We start from the raw sequence: 24186 nt of genomic DNA on the forward strand, positions 1-24186 counted from the left end.
GGGGTTTATAGCTTGAGTCCTGTGGTAACAGCAGCAACACAAATTCTTCATCAGAGTTCTGCTACTTTCAGCCAGAAAAAGGTACAGACTGAAGGAATTTACCTCAACTGTCAAAAGATTGTGTAGCCATGACCTTGATACAACTCCTTCCTGATTCTTCGTTTAGACCTATGAACAGTACTCATCACAACTTTTTCACAGAAGGTTAAGAGGGAAAAGGAATGTGCCACTTTTTGCATGGATTTAGTGGGTTTTATAAATTATTTCCATACTTCCTCCAGCTACTTCACAGTCCTCACCATTCCTGTATTTTACCTTATAATTTTAGTTTTTTTTTTTCTTTTCATACAATCCCTTTTCCATGCAGAACTATGCGAAAAGGATGCTGCTGTACTTTTCACATCTGCTCATGTACTTCTTCATCAACAGCATTATAATTCTGTTGAATTTCAATTTCCCAAACAATGGGGTAGGGAAGATAAGGAGTATCAACTTTTTCTCTTTTCAAGGCATCTTAAGAAAAAGCAAAGTAGGGTAATTCATAGGGACTGAAATTTTACAGTACATGTTCACATTTGCTTCATAAAGCCCACTTCTAAGTCCATTGCTCTGTACAGCATAACTGCAGCTCACAGAGTGAGTGACATCTTGGTCACTCCAGGAGCTGGTATACCAGCAGATGTGAACTGAAGAAATAATGTCAACCCAAGAACTAGACTGGAGTCTTCTAGCAGATATTGAATTTAATTGCACTCCAAAGCAAACGAACAAAAAATGTCCCATCTTATGCTGGTTTGGCAAGGATGGAGTTTATCTCCTCACTGGCAAGTGCTCCAGCCACACCACCCAAGTCAAAGAACGCAAAGGTGGGGACTGGGAGAATGAAGAACCTCCCATAGTAGGAGAAGATCAGGTTTGAGACCATCTAAGGAACCTGAAGGTACACGAGTCCATGGGACCTGATGAGATGCATCTGCAGGTCCTGAGGGAATTGACACATGAAGTGAGCGAGTGGCAGTGTGGTACTTAGTTGCCATGACACATCTCTTGTATATCTTTGTAAGAAGCCACAGTTAGACTCTGTTCAGACACAAAATAGTTACAAAAGCAGGAACTTCACAAGAAAATTCAGCCTTATTCTCATAAGTACAAAGAGCTATAATTTTAACAGTATGAACTGCCTGGAGGTACCTGCATATTTCTCCTTTCATTTAGAGGAGGAGAGCTTGACCAGATATCTATATTGCACAGAGCTAAAATCAGGTGGGGTTAATGCTCTGATGAGATTGAGGTGGAAATAATGAGCATTAAATGGGCAAAATCAGTTCTTCCACAGATGAGGACTACAATGGGTAAATGTAATGAAAGCATAGAACAATGTTTAATATGCAAACTATTAAAAAATCCCCATCAATGTCTTATCTTTGCTTTCATGCATATTCCCAGTCCCTAAATGCTAAGTGGAATTACTTGTGCTTTAAATTTAAAGTGCATGCTCAGTTCCAGTATGCACAGTCAGCAATCCAGTGTCTCTTTCGAGCACATTTCAAAAGATGTGAACTGCTAAAGAAAACCCACACCATAATGATCTGAAGGCTGGTAACATCAGGAATGAATGAGACTTCTGCATGGCCTAGAAAAGGGATTCAGAACTCTGAATAGTCTATTCCACCCCAGTGCAACTGTGTGGAAATGGATGGACAGGGATGTTCTTCCAATATTCTAAATAACTTTGGTGAGGTCAGCTGGTAGTCTTTGTGTCCTAATCAAACATCTAGTACCTAAAATTTCCCATTACAATTGACAAAGCTCTTACAGCATGACAACTTCCCTCTTACCTTCTCTGTGTGACTGCAACACCTCCAAGACCAGCCTGAAGCTGTTGGCTAAAGCAGTAATTCCAATGTTTTCATCATTTTTGTACCATGTATGTATGAATGTATGTACATTTGCATGTGTCCTTCAGGTTTGAAATTTAGCAGTGATCTTACTGCTGTTTATTTTGTCAGAAAACTGGCACCATCACACTGTCACTGACCCCCTGTTCTTGGGCAGGCTTTGATATTGTAGCTAGTTAAGCTGGTAAAAATCCTCCACAGGGCTGCTCTTATCAAGCTCATCCTTTTAGTCTTTATTCAAGAAACTGAGATGGGTAAAGATTTTGATTTTATTCTTTTGAACTTGAAACCATCAGTAGATTGTATGTCTAAGATACACAGTCTGAAGAAACTTTGTACTTGGTGGTAGTTCCACTTCAAGAAACAAACAAAAAAAAAATAAAAATTCTGGCTTTGCAGCAGATTAAAAATATATTACTGAGCTCAGAGACAGCCTAGTTTGGGCACAAAAACTCCAGTGACAATTTCAAGAGAAATAAAATATGTACTTAATCCTTCAGGCGGTCTCACTGAGTTCTACTGATTTTTCATTAAACAAAACAGACAGACAAACACAACTAACATTGTCCTTCCAGCCAGTGGCCTCTGCCTGAAATCAGTGCTCCTGTATTAATGAGAGTTAATGGGCCCTTATCAGGAGAAAATCCTTATTTCATGAAAGACCTACTGTGCTTGTGTTATTCACATTATATTTCACAATTCTTGCTGTTCAAATCATGGGCATTTTGCCAACACAGAAGGGTTTCTATTGTGGGTTTTTTTCTCATAATCACACTTCCTGTTGCTTCTAATATAACATCCATTGTCACTACACTCAATGGGTCAATTTTGCTCTCACTTATAAAGTCCACTCAATCTTCCAAGGTTCCACAAAAAGCTGTTTGGTTTGGTAATGGTGCAGGAACACTTTTTAAGAAAGAGATTCAAGGAGAGGGGTTTTGTTTTTTTTAATTAAGGTTTTACACAGGATAAACAACATTCTCAATGACAGCCTGCCCAATCCCTATACTTTATATTAAGGGACATGCAATGAAACTTGTGCATAAAGGATGAAGAGGCTGAGTGTTAGTCCCAGAATCTGCTGAGATGTGTGAAAAGTGACGGCATTTCCTTTTTCATTTCCATGGAAAACTCCACAAAAGCTTGATTGCCAGGAGTCCATGCCCTCAAAAGTTTTCCGTGATCATCAAGGCACTTTTTTCTTTCTATATTATTCAGGAACAATAAATATCCCCCTTCCATATGTCACAAATGCACCTAAGGTGATCTGCAACATTGTGAAAACCACTCCCCTAAATATTGAAACCTGTAAAACACACTTTACATAGTTGCAGAATCTCACCTGCACTATAAAAAGTCATTTTTTTGCCACATACCTTTTTTTTGTTGGTGGGACAAATGTAGAAATTGTCAATAACAGTGGCAATCCCAGGCTGCAGATTCAACTTTGTGTATAATGTCCCAAAATCTGAAGACCTGAAAGAAATCAAACATCTGTAAGTGCTCTCTTCTAAAGGGTTCAGCATTGAAACTCTGCAAATAAAGCCCCACTTTGTGGCAGTAACTATCCATTTTCAATGTTTCTGTGCCATGCTTTTGTTCTTTTCAGGGTGCATTAGCTAAAAGAAACCTGCCATTATTAAGTATATTATTCTAGGTTTGAAAAACACATGGTTAGTTCTGTCTGTATTTTGCAGTCCTATGCAGTGCTAGGGGTTTTTTTTCTGTGCAGTGACAGAAGCCCAAAACGTGCACCTTTCCATCACCACCCACAAGGTGGGAAAAAAGAGCTATGAAGAGCACAGGCTCATTGGCAAGAACTAACAGCACCTCCTCAGCTATGCAGAGAAAGACGAGCTGACTTCAGAGCTTGCTGTTGCATAAGAGAAGAATTTGGCCTGAGATCTGGAAGACTCACATTGGACCTCTTCTACCAGAATAAGTACTTGATAAAGGTACCCATCCACTCCTCCAGCTCTTTTTTAGAGGAGTTTTAAATGAATAAAACCAAAGTCAGTGCTTGGCCATCAGTATGTCACACACACACACACACGTATCTATGAGTATTTCAAATGTGAGCACTCTGATGAATTTGTTTCATACTCCTGAAAAATCTGCAGTGAAAAATGGCATCCATGCTACTCATTTGTATTGCCAATGTCAATTATAAAAAGAACAGACAAGTAAAATGTTAGTATAAGACAATGTTGGTGAAATTCAAAGGAAGTCACAATCAAATTTAAATCTCTTTGAATGAAACCTTGCTTGTTCTATTTAGAATTCAATTGTATCATGCAGTCTCTCCATATTTCCAGTTATTCATTTTGCATTTGGAAAGGGACTCAGACACGTGTAAGGCACTTGTCCCTTCTTCACCAAGAAGCGCTCCCTAGGGCAGAGAGTTGGTGTGAGGACTCACTCTCTACGCTCCCTTTCTTTTCACTGCAATAACAATGTCCTTCACAAACAGGGCTGAAGGTACCCTGCCCAGTACCTCTGCATATTTCAAACAACTGGGAACATGCAACAGCTCTCACATCTAAGAGAACAAAGAGGAGACCTCTGTCCCTCCCAGTGTGACACTGAGGATTGCCTGTGCAGTGATTTCTGCACTATAGTCCCAGTTCTACCACGTTCATTACTCTGAGGTGGGCTCTCCTTGCCCAGGGGAGTCACTGCTGAAGTTTGTGGGAATGTGACTGAATACAAGGAGAGAGAAAAGTGACAAACCAAATCCCTGGCCAAGCGTGTACACCTTGACTGGTAGCCCACTGCCTGAGGTATCCTCCAAGGCACATGAGGCAGATAAGTCCCTGAGGGGCTGGTGCCTGCAGGAAGCTGCCATGACAGCCCACCTGCGTCCCAGTCCCACCAATGATGTCACCTAAGTTAAAGGGTACGTTGTACGAAGCCAGAGGTGTTTGCTGTGCTTTCACACATCCAGTTTTCCTCATGATACAAGAACTTTTAGCTGCGGTCATGGAGCAGCTTTCTATGTCTTTGGTATCACTAAGCATAGTGGATGGCAGAGGATGATATGCTGGGATCAGGTCTTAAGGGATATCAAGCAAAGAAGGGTTCACGTTTACCTCATTTTTCTTCCTTCTCTAGCAGTCAAAAAACCCAACTGCTCACACACAGAACACACTCACAGCCTAAGCTGAGAATTTAACCATTTTATAGTGATATCTGAACAGATTTGATCTGGTTTCCCCCTTCCCCCCTCAATTTTGCTTCACCTGCAGATATACAGCAATGTACTACAGAAGCTAATGGAATCATTACCACTCAGTTTTGACAAATAATTATGTAGAAATCAAATACATACAACTGCAGTGTACTAGGTGCTCAGCACAGAACTAATTAAAATCCTAAGGGGAATAGGATGGACAATGGTGCTAATTTGCCAGAGGTGTTCGACAGAAAAGAAATTAAAGTAAAGACTAAAATACTGACTTCAGGCAGATGTACTGAAATCATGCAGGCCAAGTATGTATGATGGAAACATAACCTAGTCTATTCTCTTTGAGGAAGGAATATCAGGTCAGTGGTTTGCCCAATAATAACATCCTGAAATAATTCTCTGAACCTTAAAGATGATTCAATTTACTTTGACGAGGCAGTTCCAGGATTAATACAATGGGACCACTGGAGAGTGACACCGCAGGAGGGATGGTGGCAGCAACTGTATCAAGGTATGAAAAGAATATGGGCAGGAAGCCCAAAGAGAAAAGGCCATTTCCAAGACAAAAAGTTCCAATCTAAAACTTCCGCTTCTAATTCTCATGACTTTTTAAAAGTACTGCAAGAAAAGAATGAGGTTTAAAAAAAAATAAGAGTGCACTAAGGTTACTATGGCATTTTCAAAGGCAGAAAAACTATATAGTCAAAAATCTTTTATTTTCTGCTACAAGTTAGCAATCTCAGGGAGAAAAAAAAATCCAGTGCAAACCTGAGACAATAGGTTAACACATCTCCCTAAAAGTACACCAGGCCTAAGCAGGAAGACCCAGATTGGAAGCAGATCTGTGGATCTATGGAGAAATCTACTCAGACTTCTGAACCTTTTTTATTATAGGCCAGATTTGTGGTAGCCCAGGAATGTCAGTTACTCTTTGAGACATTTATGCACAAGAGGACATAGTTCAAGGACATCAGTCAAGGGAAGCACTGTGCAAAATTATTGGTTTTCTACATCTGCTATAACACAGAGGAAACAGGTCACCCCAACATTTTTACTTGAGATATAAATTCCAAGTTCCTGTCTCTGCATATATGAAGAACTAACATTTTGTAGCACAAAGCTAGAATACAGTTCCCTGTAATTGCACTACTGGGCTGCAGATAGGATTGGGGAGGATGCATTCTGGGATCTCAGTGCATACCTATTTCAATATATTACAAAATGTGTTTTGTACCAAATTAAGGAGAGGAGAAGTCCTATGGTTTTCCAGTCATAAAGAGATTTTTTTGTCTGCTAGAAACCAAACTTTTGCTGTGTCAAAGTGTTAAGGAGATGAAAAAAACCCCACGAGACATCTGTGTTTATCAGTACAAACACATTCTCTTTCCTCCCTAAAAATTCATTAAAAGATATGTCAAATTATAATGGAAAGAGAATACACATGCACCTGATGAGAAGAGGAAAACTTTCTCCTACAGCAGGGTTTATTTGCAGTGGTAGCACAACAGCAAAACTCTATAAACCAGAGCAAGAAGTGTAAAGATTAATTTTGCAAAGATGAGCCTGACCTGCAGTTCTAAGTGACCCAGATGCAGTTAGTTAGAATTTTGACTTTCTGTGAGACACTGCAGGGGATACAGCAAGAGATATATAGGGTGCCCCCTCCTGCTGGGTATCCACCTGTGCACTACAGGCTACAGATCATATGGATGTTTCCTTGTAGAGCAGAACTCAGTGGAGGACTCATAGGAAAAACATCTTCCAGTATTCAGGTGATAGGTGACAGAACCATCACATGGTGGAATGACATGATTCCTCATGACTGTGTAGACATCACACAACCCAAGCCTGACAGAGCTTGTGGCTGGGTGACAGTTTCTTTGAAAGTATGTACATCTGTTGAAATGTGTCATAGTTTTTTTTTTCTTTAAGGAAAAATCAATTGCCACTCTAAAAACAGCATGTTCAAATAACAATCCTCAAAATCATACAATGATATTACAGCACAGACATAATTAGGTATTTTTAGCTTGTTTTTATACTGTGAGATCAAAAAATAGGAAAAAGTCCAAGTGGTACAGATATGTATCCTGATGAAATAAAACTCCCAAAGCCCCTAAGCTCTGAGTAAATTTGGGTCTCATCCTTAAAAATGTAAGTTTTTTATATTTGAGCTAAAATAAATCTATGCTTTACATAAGTTGGAACTGTATCTAAACACTGGATCTGGACATCTTCCAACAGAAATATTGAGAAAGAAGAAGAAATTTAACAGATACGAAAAGAGACATGAACCAAATGTTTGCCCGTCTAAACTTCACTATCATACAGTTCTCCACTGCTGACTCATACCTATGATTCAATATTGCTCATTGTTAGTTGTTTTCTCCAGATTATATTTACAAGTAGATATTAATATATAAGAAACATTAAAATTAATATAGTAGGATGTTAATGAAGATTCTTTGAGATGAAAATTTCATTCACAAGTCAAATTTCATACTCAAAGAAAACATGAACTGCAAAAAATGCCTTCTCCTTTTTGTTTTCCTAATGAATTGAAGAGATACACTAGAAGGAGAACGGCTGGAATGCTTAACACACATGTTCATCAAATTTCCTCTACCTTTTCTTCTTGAAGAGTAACTCAAGCTTCATTCTAGTCAAATGAGCCATACTGTACAAGCCCCATTAGCTTAAAATCCTGGAAGACAACAATGAAGAGATTTCAAATGACTCATGGATTACTTAACTGGTGAAACAAAAAGAGTCTTTGAAAAAAAAAAATCTGCTGGTTTAGATCATTTGTAAGTTATTATAAAAAGAGATTCATTGAGATGCATGTTACAGAATCAAGGAAGAGTGGATCTGTGCATAAATCTCACTGGACTCCTTCCCACTTAATTTTCTCCAGACTGTATTGCAAATGTTGTCTTCTCACCTACCCCTCCTTTCTGTCGACAGAACAGTCCAGGATTTACACCATGAACTTTAAAATGCAGGAGAAATTATTTTAGGTTCTTGCTCTATCACAGACTTATATCTAACAGTAGGATTTACTTTGTGCTCTGGTCCCTCACCTGAAAAATAGAGACAACCTCAAATGCCTGTAAGAAGCACAAGCCCTATGAGGACTGGCTGAGGGAGCTGGGGATGTTCAGCCTGGAGAAGAGGTCTCAGGGGAAACCTCATCACTCTCTACAGCTACCTGAAAGGAGCTTGTAGCCAGGTGGGGGTTGGTCTCTTCTCCCAGGCAACCAGCAGTAGGACAAGAGGGCACAGTCTTTAGCTGTGCCAGGGGAGGTTTAGGTTGACATTAGGAAGAAATTCTTTACAAAGAGAGTGACCAGACATTGGAATTGGCTGCCCAGGGATTCTCCATCTCTGGAGGTGTTTAAGAAGAGATTGGATGTGGCACTTAGTGCCATGGTCTAGTTGACAAAGTGGTATTGGGTCATAGGTTGGACTTGCTGATCTCAGAGGTCTTTTCCAACCTAGTTGATTCTGTGATTCTGTAGGAAAGCAGGGCAATGAAGAACTGGTTGATGGAGTATGTAAAACAGATACATCAGAAGTTCCAACAACAACTGCCAGGACAAACCTACTAAAAGGAAAGTAACGAGAGGAATATCATTAAAGAAGTTGAACATTAACGTATCTTTTTCACTTGAACAGCACAGAAGACTTCAAAGGCTTTTACATGTCCAATGTGGAAATTGCAGAGACTTTGGTTAGCCTCATAAAATCCTTTCAAACAGCAACAAAAAACCTCCAAAACTCCAAAGCCTTTCTTCAGAGTACAAACACATTGTAACATTGGATTCCAATACATGACTCATATATTGAGGAATTCATGCAGATGAAAGTTTCTTCAAAGGCTGTAGAAGAGTAGGACTCCCAGCAATCCAATTAACACCCAGCAATCCAATTAACAGATTACTCATCAGCTATCAGCTTTACTGGAGTACTTTCCGGAAATACCTCTCTCTACTTTCCAGAAGAGTTCAACCTTTTTTTTCTCTCAAAAACAGAAATATAGAAATGCTTCTTCCTTAATCCACTTTTACGCTAAAGAATCAATGGCGTAGGCAAGAGGTAACAAATAAATAGTTTAGCAACTTCACATTTAGTCAATACAGATTTTACCTTCTTTTCCCAAAAGCACCGCAAAGATGAACGTGTCCTGTTTTCACTAGCAATCCATTATTGACAATATATATTGATAACATATCTGATAGCATATATCCTTTTAAGAGGTGTGGACAATCATAACAGCCTTTTTTAAGTGTCCTGCTCTGTAATGCTCTGATGTGTACAGGTCATGGTGCAACTTTGCATTTACACAGCTATAGAGACTCCTTGCAATTTTTACAGTTATTAATGTCCATATATATTTGATTGTAAAATGCTGACCTGAAAAATTCCACATGAAAAAAAGCACATTAAACCAAAAAACTGCATTTATATTGAGTGAGAACTCTAGGAGGATCATAAACATCATAAGTACTAGAACTACTCTTTTATTCAATGCATTAAAAATATCCAACTCAACTGCCCACATTGAGAGGGAAAACCAGTCCTCTGCAGCCAATAATAAAAGTAAGGATTACCACACTAGGTGACTTCAGGGAGTCAGATTCTTCCTCAGGAACTATGGTTCCTAATTTCCCAGTGACAAATTAAGGCATGACCTTATTTTGCAATGCACTTAAATCTCACAGTAGACAAATGCTGTATGACACTACACTGGGTTTTGCCCTGACAAATTGACGACGGGGTTCCCTGACACCACATGGTACCCAGCCTGACTGGGGCCACACTGGCAGGCCAGGCTGCAGTTTTCTACCCTGATGTTGAAATTACCTTTGAATAAAGTGTTTTGGCGCCCACATTTTCCAGGAATTATCCTGTCTCAGAGCTGTCTGGACCCAATGCTTCCTAATGTACAGGAACCATTCATGTTTTCTTATGAGAGAACATGGAAGGTGATAAACAGAGCTCTTTGTACAGAAAGGGGTGTTACTTGATGCAGATACTTGAATTACATAATATATATTTTAGGTACTATATCATTTTTTCCCTTACTGTATCTTCTCTCATGCATTTATCAGGTACTGTTTTTGGTTAATTACTTACCACACACACTCTTAAACTCCAATAGTTAGCAGCATTGTGTCTTTAGTATCTACTACATATCTTTCAGTGCTGTATTTAAACATTCCTACTCTGCACAGACTCACTGTACACCATCACAGTTATCTTTTACAGTCCTTCATTTATCCTTCAATATACCACAAACATCCTGCTCATTAGCCTATAATCACTCTGCTTATCAGTTACATTTCCAAGCTCCTCATTACTTTCCTGCACAGCTCCAATAATTAGCCTTAATATTCTACAGGCCCACAAAACATCACATTAGCTTCTGTCGGCTGCAGCCATCACTTTTTCTCTCAGAAACTGTTAGTTGAGACTAGACACCTATTCTGAACCTCCTGCCTTGGTGCATTAATTCCACCACCAACACACAGCACTTGCTGACAGTACATCTTGGAAGGCACAGCCTGTAGCCACGCTTGCAGTACACAGATACTTGTGATGAATCCATTCAGCCATGAAACAAGCAGTGTCACAGTGACAACGCAGACAAGACACCTCCAGGAAGACAGGGCTATGTCTTACTTTTGCAAAAAGTAAAAGCTTTGGGTTATTTCTTCCTTCTTAGCTTTGCAGCCACAGCAGGGCTCAGGCGGGTGGCGGAGCACGGTGCCCTCGAGGGGCATGGGGGCACCTAAAGGTGCCTGTGGGCAACTTAAAAATTCCCCACATCGTTCTACCCCAGCTGTTTGCTCCTGTTAAAAACATTGCTGAAATTATTCATGTTCAAATTAATGGTTTTGAAGTCTTGCTTTCAACCTGGATCATTTCACTGATTCTGTTTACAACCCGTTCCCACAAACAGTTGTAGTGACCTACAAGAGGGAGTAGAAAACAAGAATGAAATTGTGGGAAATAGGGAAAGACCAATTTCTTACCACAGTTTCTTCATTGAATTCAACGTATTGCATAACCAACAGTTAGTATGCAAGCATTTATCCCAAGAAACAGTCCTGTGTAGATTTAGTTTCAGCAGCTGCAAGTCCAGTACTGCATTAGTAGGTCTCAGCAAGGAATGGAGTCTATCATGGAGCATTTGAGGTGTTTGCTACTGAAAGACTGCTCTGGTGTATTAGAAACATAAACAAAATACCAGAACTGATAGCTCAGTGCTGCAAAAATTATTAATATTAATTGGGGGGGGGGGGGGGTGTTACCATAAAAATGCTAGCTAGATTAGAGTAGGGGAAGAATTTTACCATTAGGTATATATTTATATTAATACTTCACTTCCTACATAAGGAAAAGGTTGGGTTTTTTGGGTTGGTGTTTCTTTGTTTGTTTGGTTGGGGTTTTTTTATAATTTAGGAAAAAGTAAAAAGAAACAAAAGTCTTTGTTGCTAAAATGTAATTCTCCAAAATTAGTCTTACTAACTATATTGACAGAAGTGGAAACATCTGTCTATCACTTCCAGTAGGATTCCTCCTTTATGAGTGCTGTGAGTGGAAATAAGTAGTTACAAAGGAAATTTTTTCATCTCACATATTTGTGTTCTTTAGGGAAAGGAGATGGTTTAAGAATTTTTTCTTGAGGTTTACAAGGAATATTAAAATTCTTTACCATGGCAAAATGCTAAGCATTTCCCATAGCCCAGGCTTTTTATTTAAACCACTACACACAGCTGAAATATTTCAGAGACTACTTCATTCTTAGTCAGGCAGCTACTTGGAAGGCAAGAAGCATGTTGGGATGTATGAGAGAATTTGGCCTTGTGCTTTCTGACCAGAAAATTTTCTTGTAATCATTGGATAGAACTGGTTGGAATGAGAACATTTACAAAATTAAAAAAGAACTGATAATAATTAATTGTATGTGCTCATTCACATGCAATTATCTGTTTCTCTAGCAATGGGCTCTGCCAGCTATAACAGTCTGCTACTCACTCTTCAGTAAGCAGAACTCTTCTTTAACTCCATTTGTAGAACTTTTTGCTTTTGCTGCTGAAATGCTGACCTCCATTTTATGATTGCTGTGGGGGAGGTGAAAGCGGGAATGAACTATCTGGCCAGGATGTAGCACTTTATAAAAAGGTAAATGAAGTCAATGTTTTGTTAATAATTTGACTGTGGTATTCTGCACCTGAAGCCAAATGCTTGGCAGAACTAAGGGAGTAACTAGACATTTTATAAAGAATAAAAATCCTAAACAATAAGTAAAATCAGATAAAAAGATTCTTGAAGGTATCAACCCTTATGCTGAGTGTATTAGAGACCCACAGTTTTCTCTTGTAAGTTTTCTGGCATGCTTTTCCACAACTGCAAGTACACATCAGGGATGGAGGCCGAGCAGTGCTCAGAGGTAGCTCAAGTTCATCCAGGATATCAGTTCCTGTGTCCCCCACGTCAAAGGAGTGATTATTTCAAGTTATTACTATTACATCAGGAACAAAACCTTTACAAGGAATTTTAAAGCATTGTTTTGAATTCCTATCCTGCAACAGAAGTTCACAGTCCATGTCAAAAACATAATCTGCCTCAACCACGCCCATGAACGAGGTTGACATGATTTATCTGAATCATGAAAACATTCAGATGGTGAAACAAGATCAGGTTTTCCTAACAGCCTCTAAATCACTGTGTGTCTGTGCTGCCTGAGCTGGCAGTGTGAGGAACATAGTGGTAAACCTGCAGGTAGGGATGGAAGGAGGTACACATGAGGGTGCTGCAGCAACCAGGGCCACTGGGGAATTCAGATGCTCACAACCACTTCAACAGAATTTGTTTCTGTTACTTGCTAATGACCCCAGCTGTAATCTCCTAATAGCCTTCTACAGTTGCTGAAGGGTTTTTTGGGGGGATTTATTTTGTTTAGAGCTTTCAGCAGCCCAATTTCCCTTGCAGTCATTCTCCTGTAACTGCAGGGACACCTGTGGAGGGTTGAGCCCATCAGCTGTAGTTTGGCCTGCTGCTGAACTTGGCAAGCCAGCAGCACATAAAGCCCCAGCAGATGTTTCTGCTTTAATAGCAGCTCTTTCAAACCCTTGGCCAGACATAAATCCAAAATAGATCCAGAAAAGAGACAAACAGTGCCACCATCACGGCTCTTAAAATTAGGAGGCAGAACTAGTCTTTTCTGCAGGACCCTGAGAGGCCATTAGCAGCAGAAGGTGCCGTGAAGTGTTGCCATAAATTATGCTGACAGATTATGAGGGCCAGTCACAGCAAATGCAGTACATTTTGCACTGTGTCGCAGCTTGCTAGGAAACAGAATCCTAAGACAAATACACACATTTACATACGAGTTTCGAAACTGAGAATATTGTGCTTCATAGCAACAAGTACAGGAAGCAGCCAATTTTATGGCTGTTAACATCTTCACATGGATCTAGGGTGCTTCCACACCACATTAATGAACATTCCAAAAATAAAACAGTAAGGCAATGATCCTTGGTCAAAGGGATCTTCTGAATACATGCCTTGCTGGATCTGTTTTGTAAAAAGAAAGCCGCACTTAAGAGTGTGTTCACAGCTGCCACTGTACTTTATAGGAGAGAGGGTTGATATATACCGGGGTGATGTGCTAATACATCCATTCACTTGACAATGACTAACTGCCCTTAACAGAAGATTGGTCCACTATAAATTATTGGCACGTAATTTCAAATGCACGTGAAAACAACCCCCACAGAATAAGAACAGTTCTCTACATTTGAAATAACTCAAAGCACTCAAGAACATGAAAACTTCAATCATATTCTTGTCTGACACTAAAGGAGACTAGGAAGAGAAAAAAGTGACCCAGTGCCTAAAAAGAAGTTCTTTTTGTAGGAATGAAGGTTATTGCGTGTTCTCCTGCTTCCCCTATCATCTACTATTCAAGCTCAGATGGAGCTGCCAGTAGCAGATGCAGCTCTGCAGATCTGGAGCTGCTGGTGTGTCTGGGCTCTCTCACTGAGGCTGGACAGCAGAGGATGAACTCCTTTGCAGGAGCCTTGTGGTGGTGGAAGGTCATCAAGTGAAGAGCTGCAGATGGAGCTCAACTGACTTCACAGCTTCCAAGAAAATGAGAAGGAGATCCATGGGATAACGGCAGCAAGCTTGTAGATGATACAAAACTGTGAGGAGTGGCTGATACATCAGTAATATATCTTGTGGAGACACAGGCAAACAGGAATCTCATGAAACTCAACAAAGGGAGGTGGAAAGTCCTGCACCTGGGAGGAATAACCCTCTGCACCAGTCCATACTGGAGGCCAGCAGGCTGGAAAGCAGCTTGGCAGAAAAGGCCCTGGGGGGTCATGCTGGGCATCAAGATGAACCTAAGACAACAAAGTGCCCTTGCAGCAAAGGGAGCCAACAGTCTCTGTGCTGCATCAGGAAGAGCACTTCCAGCAGGCCAAGGGAGGTGATCGTCGCCACTCAGCACTGCTGAGACACATCTGCAGTAATGTGGCCCCTTGGTATGAGAGGCACTGACACACTGGGTAACAGCCAGCAAAGAGCCACCAAGATGATTAGAAACTGGAACATCTATCACCAAGGGCAAGGCTGAGCGAGCTGGGACTGGTCAGCCTGGAGAAGAGAAGACTCAAGGGAAATTTTATGAATGTGCATAAATAACTGATGTGAGGGAGTATGTAGATGGAGCCAGACTCTCCTTGGCAGTGCTCAGAGACAAGAGGCAATGGACACAAACGGAACTGAACTCCATTTGAACATAAGAAAAAAACTTTTTTTACCATGAAGGTGGCTGAACAGTTGAACAGTGCTCAGGGAACTTGGGGTATCTCCATCCTTGGAGATACTCAAAAGTCAACTGGACAAGATCTAGACCACTGTGCTTCAAGCAAGGGGGCTGGATTCAACCATGTCAAAGACTTCTCTTCCAACCTCAATCCATTTGTGATTCTGCAGTTACTGAAAATTACATTCCATGATTTGTCTTTGTTGAAGACACTGTGTAACAAAACCAATTTTCTTTAGGACAAAAAAGTCATACAAGAAACTTAGCCGCATATTTTCTAGGAAATCCACACCTTCACATACAGTTCTTGACCATACTAAAACCAAAAGCTTTGTCATTTTGTTTTGTCTTTAAGTTCAGCATAATTGAACTCTGCCTGGAGTGTGCTTGTTCCAAAGAAGTTCCTAACTGGCAGCAGTGTTGTTTAAGCCAACAAAAAAACCCTTCACATTTAATGATAAGCAAAGTACTTATGACATAAGGCCTGAACAATCTTTGGATTAAGTCTGAAATTATAGTTGTATCCCAAACTCTACATTTGTGCTCTGAAAAGTAGCCTAAAAGCATTTTATCTACATTTCTTTTTTGCAGTCATACAACTAAGTTTTATTCTACTGCCCAAAGCAGTCAAGCTTAAATGTAAAGAAAAAAAAAAAAAAGGTGGTTTTGTCCAATGAAAGCTTGTTTTTTCCCCCCTTTTCTGCTGTTGTTGATTCCATTCTAAACCACTACTGTGAGGAATTTAACCTATGAAAGCTCTGGTAAACCTTTTGGTATATGTGGTCAAGCCTCAGGTTCACAGGGAAAGTTCAGCACAACACTACTACTCTACAAATAAATGTACAGATCCTAAATTCTAGCCACCAGTCCCAGCAGGCATATTTTATTAAGTACCTTTTTATACATGACTCAGAAAACAGTTTGATCTTACCCCAATAAACTAAAAACCGACATGCCAGCGTTTGGGAAGAGACCAAGATACACTTGCTGTTCTTTCTTCCAAATCATGTCCACTCCAGAGCAGTATTTTTCAAAGAAATCCAAACTCCAGCTATCACTGAAGAAAGCCAGAGTAAGGTGGTCAGGAGGAGTCACTCAATGCAATGCCTACTGCCCCACATTTGTCAGAAAACCCATGGAAAACCAGAGACTGAAATCTGCCCTCCTTCCTCATAAAATCATAGAATCATTTAGGTTGGAAGAGATCTCTAAGATCATCAAATACAACCATTAACCCAGCGCTGCCAAATTCACCACATAAGATACATTTATATATAAATAACAGCAAATTCATGTATGAATTTGTGTGCAGAATGGATCAGACTTGATCTCCAGGTACGAACGGACTTATTTGCTTTTACTGAGACAAAGTCTCATTATCCTCATGAGATAATGACCAAATGAAAAAGCTCCACTATGTATCTAAGGACACATATAATACACTGACAGCTGAACGCATCTGAAGTCCTTTATCATGTAGGCAATTTATATTTTCTCTAATTTTTAATATCCTGTGCTAATAAAAATGAGATATTTGAGTCACAGTTTTGTTGTTCCTATACATTCACTTAGTAGGTAAAGGGAAATCCTTCTTCCAGAGCCATCTGTCTAACTTTAGACTGTGTCCTACTATTAAAGTGGGAGACTGGCTGTATTTAACATTACCATTTATTAACCTGTCTGTAACAGCTAACCCTGTAGAACAAATGTCAAAGAAGATTTAATGAAATGAAACACAGTGGCAACACAGGGCAGGCTAAAAAACGCTAAAAACTTTCAGCCTATAGACAGAGGAAAATGACCCAACTTCTGAGAGTGTATTTGCCAAATGCATCATGGATGAAGCTTGCAGACTGACATAAAAGAGTATTCAATAATTGAAATAAAAAATTCTTTAATGGTTGTAAATTATCATCCTTCAGTTATCAATACTAAAATATGATAATTCTTAAATTAAATTTAACCATCTTGCTTATTTTAGTTACTTTAATACATATTGTTCAGAACACTTTGGCATAATAGAATTTTTTCTATTTCTAATTTTCAGAAGTTTTAAACTGCAGAAAAGGTTCTCCTACAGGAGACAACCATATTTCCAGGCCATACATAATGGTTCATTATTAACTACTAGTCCAAGGATATCAAAATGGACATCATGCACATATATTTCCAAGATAATTTTTTGTCATGTTCTGATCTCTTTTCTTTATTAAGAATTTGCTAGTAAAACTGATTGATAGGTAGTCTTATTGTACCAGGAGGACGTGTCATTCAACTCTGTGACCTTGTCTTCACACTAACAGTCAAGTGTCTTTGAAATCTGTTTACTTCAGAATTTACAAGAGCATTAAAGGCAGGATGTCAGCACATCTCAGGTTTGAAAAGATCTAATAATAGTAAATGAGTTTGGACAGTAGGGTCATCTATAATGTACTTTTAGAAAGAGAGACAAATTTCATTCTTCCACCTCATGATTAAAGACAAGTAAAACCATTTTTAAATCATGTTTTATACTTGAACTTTTTTTATTTTTTTTTTAACTGGGGAACATTCTTTATGTTTTGAAGTCAAGACAGACCACATTACATGAGATCAAGAAAAGAACTTTACTGTCAAATAAAGGGCTTGACTAGACAGATGCAAAACACTTTCCAGAAGCAGTTAGAGAACCTAAAAAGCTTACTCTTACTGGGCAAGTTTTAGAAGCAGACTCCATGACTCAAAGCTGGTTTACTCTTTCATCATTATGTACAATGTATTTGTCCCTCATTTTGTCACCAACATGAAGCCTGCATTCCTGCACTTCAGAGTCACAAAAATGAGACAGCTGGATTTAAGGAGGGTGATGAAGGAAGGAAATACTATGCAGTGGTAATACTTTCTTTTCTTCCTTCCTTAGGATTATTACATCAAAAAATTATATATGGCAATAATTTTCCTTTGTGTTTGCCAGAGACACTTTGCATTGCTGCATAACTGCCTCAGAAGGAAAAGCGATCCTTTGTTCCAACTCTTTCCAAAATAATTGCATTCTCCTTATTTACCTGCTCACAAATCTATCTATTCTACATCATGAGATTAGTAAGAATGATATGAAATATGATAATCAGATGACCCATCAAATCCCAGAGAATTTGTCCTCCAGTATCAGTACTGTGTATCCAGGAACTGACTAATCTAGCATAACAAGGAACAGTCACGTCACATCTATATTTGCATTGGCCACATATGGACTATTCAGCAGCTATGTGTGGGTAGCATTTTGATTAGCACTTAAGAGTTTATAATTATTTTTGTTATAGTTTTTGGATCTGTCTCAGATTTTCCTAACACTTTGCATATTTTACATAGATAAATAGAAGTGTACTCAACACAACTGAGCTTCAGACACTTCAAATTTCCTAAAATATTACAAAAGGTCAGAGAAACTTCTGGGTTTGTCTCAATAAAGCATTAAAATAGAACAAAGTTGATAGTTGTTGCCTCTAAGACACTGAAGGATGTAAAAATGAAGGATATTACCATATGATCAAAGGAAGCTGTAAATAATTATAAAAAGAAGGAAAATAAGAAGTAGCTTTGAGTCACTTATCCCGTTAACAATGAAAATTATAAGTAAGGGATATTAGCTGATAGATTGATAAGAAATTTCAAGTGATTCCAAATTATTAAGTTATTCACACTGACATTCAAAATGTAATTACTTTCAAACCACTCAGTAGAGTTGGATTAATGGAACAAATACAAAATCCATGAGTCCTGCGTACTTATTATGATGAGGTTTTGATCTTTTATCATTTCAGTTCTGTGGCTTTACTAACTAACATCTTTACACATATACTGTCAAGTACAAGAGGAAAGAAAATAAGAACATTTATGTTATATTTTCAATGGAATATCTGAAAGAAAAATACAGCTTGGGTTACTTTATGTAGATTTTTCAGGTTTTAGTTTTATGCTTTGCAGTGGTCTCTTCAAATCTTTAGGTATAAATTTGGGGGGAAAATGTGTTCCATTTGTCAGTAAATGTATCAAATGGCACAGAAGAATGTGGGAAGTAATTAGTTCTGCAGTTCCTCAATCTCTTGAGCACCAGATATGCAAAAGCAGAGGTATAATAAAACAAGAAGACAGCATATATCTTGAAGTTGTAGGGAATAAGCAGTACTGTGAGGCATACAATACCTAGACATGTATGTGATTTCATCATTCTAAGACCTAAGGTCCTGAGGAGGGAAACACGATCTATTACCCTCTGCTGCCCACCCCATCTCTACTTGTTACTTCCCTCGACTTCCCCACTGCTTTAAAGTCTCTGAGCAGGAAAGAAGAATTTGCCTTTGGAGATGGCTGACCTTTAGTAACCGCATTTCAAATTATTATCATAGCACTAATTACACATACAATCTTTCTTTCATACCTATCTCTTCTTTGCCTTCCCCATCAGAACAGCATTGTTTTTTTCTTCTTTTTCTTCCCATTACATTCTTATCTTTTGGCAGTGATTACACAAGACTCAGTGTGTAGCAGCAGCAAGGGGAGGGAAATGCATTAGTCCTTATTTTGAAAACTGGACATGCTGGGTACAGATTTCATCTAAATTGCAGGTACAGCATGACTAACAGTACTGGTAGCAATGTCAGGCATCCTTGGCACACAGTCAAGAAGGACTATTTGCATTTGCTTTGGAATTTTCCTGTTATGTTCTCTTTCAGCATATAAGTGCCTTTGTGTCCCATCTCAGACAAGAGACATCAAATTCCTTAAATATCAGGTAGGCTGTCTGCAGGTAACTGGTTCCAAAAATTTTGGATAAGTGGTCAGAATATTTCAAATATCACTATACTTTACGCTCCCAGAGCTCAGCTGTGAAGCACTGGCCCATGGACTCGCCACCCTTACCACCCGAGTTTCCATTACAGCAGAGAAAAGGCGAAACTCTGAGAACAGTGAGGCACATTGCATTTTCTGAAAATGGTAAATATTCTTCAAAGGTGTATACAGGAAAGGAAGCAATGCTAAGAGGCAGAGAACAGTCCATCCTCTAAGACCCCAATAAAAAGGCACCGACCCATATAAATCACTTGGAATCAAGCTCTGTGCTTTCTATGTATACGAACACTAAATTCATCTCAATACAGTAGTATATCACAGAACATTATATTCCAGACAAATTGCTCTATTGTTTGCAAATTATCAACAATAGTTGCCTCAGAATATTTGTAAAGTAATCCTTGACCTATATCTTGTTAGGTACAAAGTAACATGCTTCCTTATGCCCTGTCAGAGCTCAGGTAAGTTTAATTTTGCCTGATCAGCTTGTGACTTGTAGAATCAGACAAGAGTCCTTAGTGTTTGTGATTATAAATTCCAACTGCCATCCTCAAGAATTCTGTAATGCATAGTTAAAATGTATTGATTTGGCAAATCCTGCCATATGCTGAAGTCTATTTGTAGAAAATGAACACAAGACATGTCTAGACAGGATTGAAATAAATTAATTCTCAAATATGAGCTAATATTCTCAGAAAACAATATTCTGTTGCTTGACTCAAGCAGAACAAGACATTCAATTACGCATGTGGGATTTTATGCCCTGTGTCCCAGTATAAGTTTTGGCTCCTCAATCTGTTGCCATGTTCTTCCTGTCTGAAACCAAACTCAGCTGCAACCTCAAATACACTGAAATACAGAGAAGACTTCCAAGGGAAAATTAACAGCCACAACCACTCCTCTGAGTTGCATCCTCACTGATTCCATGATGTACTGTCATCAATTAATCCTCATTTTGGGAGGAACGCTACTATACTGTCCATCAAATCATACCATCCACAGAACAAAACAATAACAGCTACTAACCTCAGAACAAAAACCTGCAGACAGATGCAGTACTAGTGCTGGGTCCAGTCTGCTCCTAGAGAACACCTGATTTAGAAAAACAGTGATATGAAATATGGAATTGTGTCTACATGCTATAAAGTACATGGTAACAACTACGAGGCAAGGCTGATTCTGTTTAAATGCCACACTGTGAATCCCAAATACACCTAGGAGCTTGGCAGAACTTGAGAAAACAAGTTGTAATGACAGCAGCCCTTCTCAGTCATGGAAGTTTATCACAGGAGCCAGAGCTCCTGGTCACTTTGTGTTCCAGAGGAAAGCCACTTGCTCATCCAGAGACAAGGAAACATTCCAGCATTATCCTTCCATTTCTCTGCCAGCTACCACTATCCCTGCTGATGCAGAATACTTTCTAACTTAACAATTCATTATCTAAAAAGTGCTTCAAAATGTAAAGGTCATTCTCCTACTGTCATCCACTATAGAGAAACATTTATAAATACACTATTTCTTCCTGAAATCTGCTTATCCCAGTTGTTAAGAGTCATTTCAATTGAGAACATGTCCCCATCCTAAGCAAAAGCTATTTCCATAATCAAAAATCACTGTTTCTCTTCCCCAACAACTTGAATCCATCTCAACAGAAGTGTGCAGTGGGAGCAGTTCAAGAGGTTTTTTAGTTCACCTGATGAACCACTTGCAACAGAGTTTTCCACCCTTTAACGAGGTCTCTCAATTAGTCTTTGTGTACTGCACAGGCATTCAATAATGCATACTCTTTTGCCTAAGTACTCCCCAAGCACACTGCTCCTCTCTCTGGAACTAATAGTGACTGAACAGTAGTATAAGAGGTAATTTGACTAAACAGAACTGTAAAACACAAGTGATGTTTGATGCACTTACCAGAGATGCAGAACTGTCACTGTATCTGTCCCAACAAAATCACAGAACAAGTCCTTCATCAGCTGGCCTGCACTTGTGCCTTTTTGGCAACGTTTTGCCACTTGAAAACACCCCACATTCAACCTTAACCTTGGAATTACTCCATCTAATGTATTTTGGAATACTCCAACTTTCATAAAAATTTGATTTCACTATGGAAAATTACAAATGCCATAAATCAGCACCACAAACATTTCTTAGCTCTTCTTCTTCACATACATCTGGAGAGTGTTCATGTTTGTCTGAAAATGTTTTAGAGTGGAAATGGCTGTACCACGTAACAGTCATATATTAATCAACCTCTAGCTGAGGTCCTACAGGTACTGCCATGCACAATGCTCATGTCCTCCAGTAACTGCTATAGGCTACTGTTAATACTAAAGACATCAATAGCTTTTCTTTTTTAAAATGGATCCTAAGCTCAACAATGAAGTAATGTGATTTCAGTGTTCTACCTTTATAAGAGAGATGACATCCGTGTACAAGATCAAATGCATTTTACAACTCGGCCCATGGCAAGGTGATTGGAACTAGATGCTCTTTAAAGTCCCTTTCAGCACAAGCCATTTTTATGATTCTGTGAAGTCCACATGGGGATCCAGGAGAGCTAGCAGAGCTGTTTTCTATGTTTGACAGCATAAAACCATGAGGTAATGCTGCAACTCTGAACAAGCAAGCCTGGTAGAAATCATTCATTCGTCCAGATCTAAAAGATGCAGGGTATTTCAGGTAACAAAGAGAACTGAAAATCCATTAGGGCAGAAACGTGAATATAACACGAAGCACAAAAAAATCTAAATGAACCTTCTTGATTTGAGCATAAATCACAATTAGCAGTAAAGATTCCAACTTCCTGTCACAGTGTCTAAAAATATTTTTTTTTGTATACAGCTGCTGTAAAAATAACTTTCATCTCAGCAAAAGTGTTTCAGTCCTCAATCCATCCATTGCTGAACTGTGACTCTAAACATGGTTCCAGCACACAAGTAATTCACAATGACAGAAGAACCTCACAGGATCAAAAATGTGTTTTCTCTATAAGAAATGAAACATCCTGGTGGCAGGCAGAACAGCTGCCAACTGCTGGGTTACTGGTGAACTGCTCACCTCCAGAGAGGATTCTTTCAGGTATCCCATCCACCTCAAACACTCCAGGGTGCCCTGCCTGCTCTGCCACGCCCATCTCCACCCTGGCAAAGGCAGTTACAGGGATACAACAAAATGAAGCCTTTGCCTCTCTCAAATTCCCATCAGATCTTGCTGTAGGTTATTACTCTCTATGATAAAAATGTCACACCACTTTTCAGTGTGAGTTTATACTACTTTACACAGGAATATCACACCACAAAAAACAGCATATCTGCAGCAATGAGGCAAATTTTGCTTTATTGTACAAACTGCTAGTGAAGTTAGTAACAAACTCTAGTGCCACGTAGGCCAAAGTGCTGGTGGAGTCTATTAACATTCTCAATGTGCTTTCCAAATTACCACTTTCAGAAGGTCACAATAGTAATCAGAATAAGTCTGACACTTTAAAAAAAGCCAAAATACTAGCAATATATTTTGCTTACCATCAAGGTGTCAGAGCAGATAGAAGTGTTTATTTTAGACAAGGTCATAGAAGAACCTTTTCAGAAGGAAGACACAATTTACCACATACCCAAAAGGATAAGAACACCTTATTTTAACCTATTGCAGATATATTAAATAATTATGAATCAACATACCACTGTTGATTAGCCTAATTTAATAAACTTTCTTATCACTTATACTTCATTTCCATCACTGCCAAGGCAGGTGAATTATACCTCTGTTATCTCTAGCAGATGTTTGTCTATGTATTTATTAACCTCCAGTAATGAAGATTTTATAACTTGCTCAGGCAAATAATCCAAATGGTGTAACACCATAAAGTTTTCCCTAATTTCTAACTTGTGTTTTCTTTGCTGACATGTAAGCCTGCTATTCATCATCTAGCACTAAGCATTTGGAGACTGTATCCTCTTTGCTGGTATTTTTTAACATATTTGATGACTGTTGACACATAGTCCATTGACTGCTACTCTCTAAAATAAAACCCCCACATTATTCTGGTCTTTGTCACAGGTCACATGTTAGACCCTCCTTCATCCCTGACACTCTTTAGGCTCATTCCTGTCTGATGCCCTACAAAGACCAATTGACCAGAGGAACTTATCTGTATCTTTTGCATGTAAATTCAGATATACGTATATTCCAGTGTGAGGTTTGGCTCTTCTGCATCACAAAGGCAAGACCAAAGTTCAGTTTGTGGTTAATTTTAAAACTCAAGTTTTATTTCTGTAAAATTTCCTCTTAATTGGTAGCTGAAGTGCAATAGTTTACACTTAGACCTCCTAATTTATCTCTGTTTTTCCGATCATTTCCTCAGTTTGCCAAGATCATTCTGAATTCCAGTTTTCTTTTCCAACAATGTTTAGAAACCTTTCAGACTCCAAGAC

General features: G+C 38.9%; 1 protein-coding gene across 1 annotated transcript in view; it reads right to left on the minus strand.

The window, feature by feature from the left end:
- Positions 1 to 24186, minus strand: part of SORCS2 (sortilin related VPS10 domain containing receptor 2) — a 543833-nt gene that overhangs the window by 228928 nt on the left and 290719 nt on the right. The window contains 1 exon segment of the mRNA XM_027642785.1: positions 3275 to 3374. Coding sequence (XP_027498586.1) covers positions 3275 to 3374 — 100 coding nt within the window.

This window comes from Corapipo altera, unplaced genomic scaffold (assembly GCF_003945725.1).
Source record: "Corapipo altera isolate COAL_440 unplaced genomic scaffold, ASM394572v1 22, whole genome shotgun sequence".
Lineage (NCBI taxonomy): Eukaryota > Metazoa > Chordata > Aves > Passeriformes > Pipridae > Corapipo > Corapipo altera.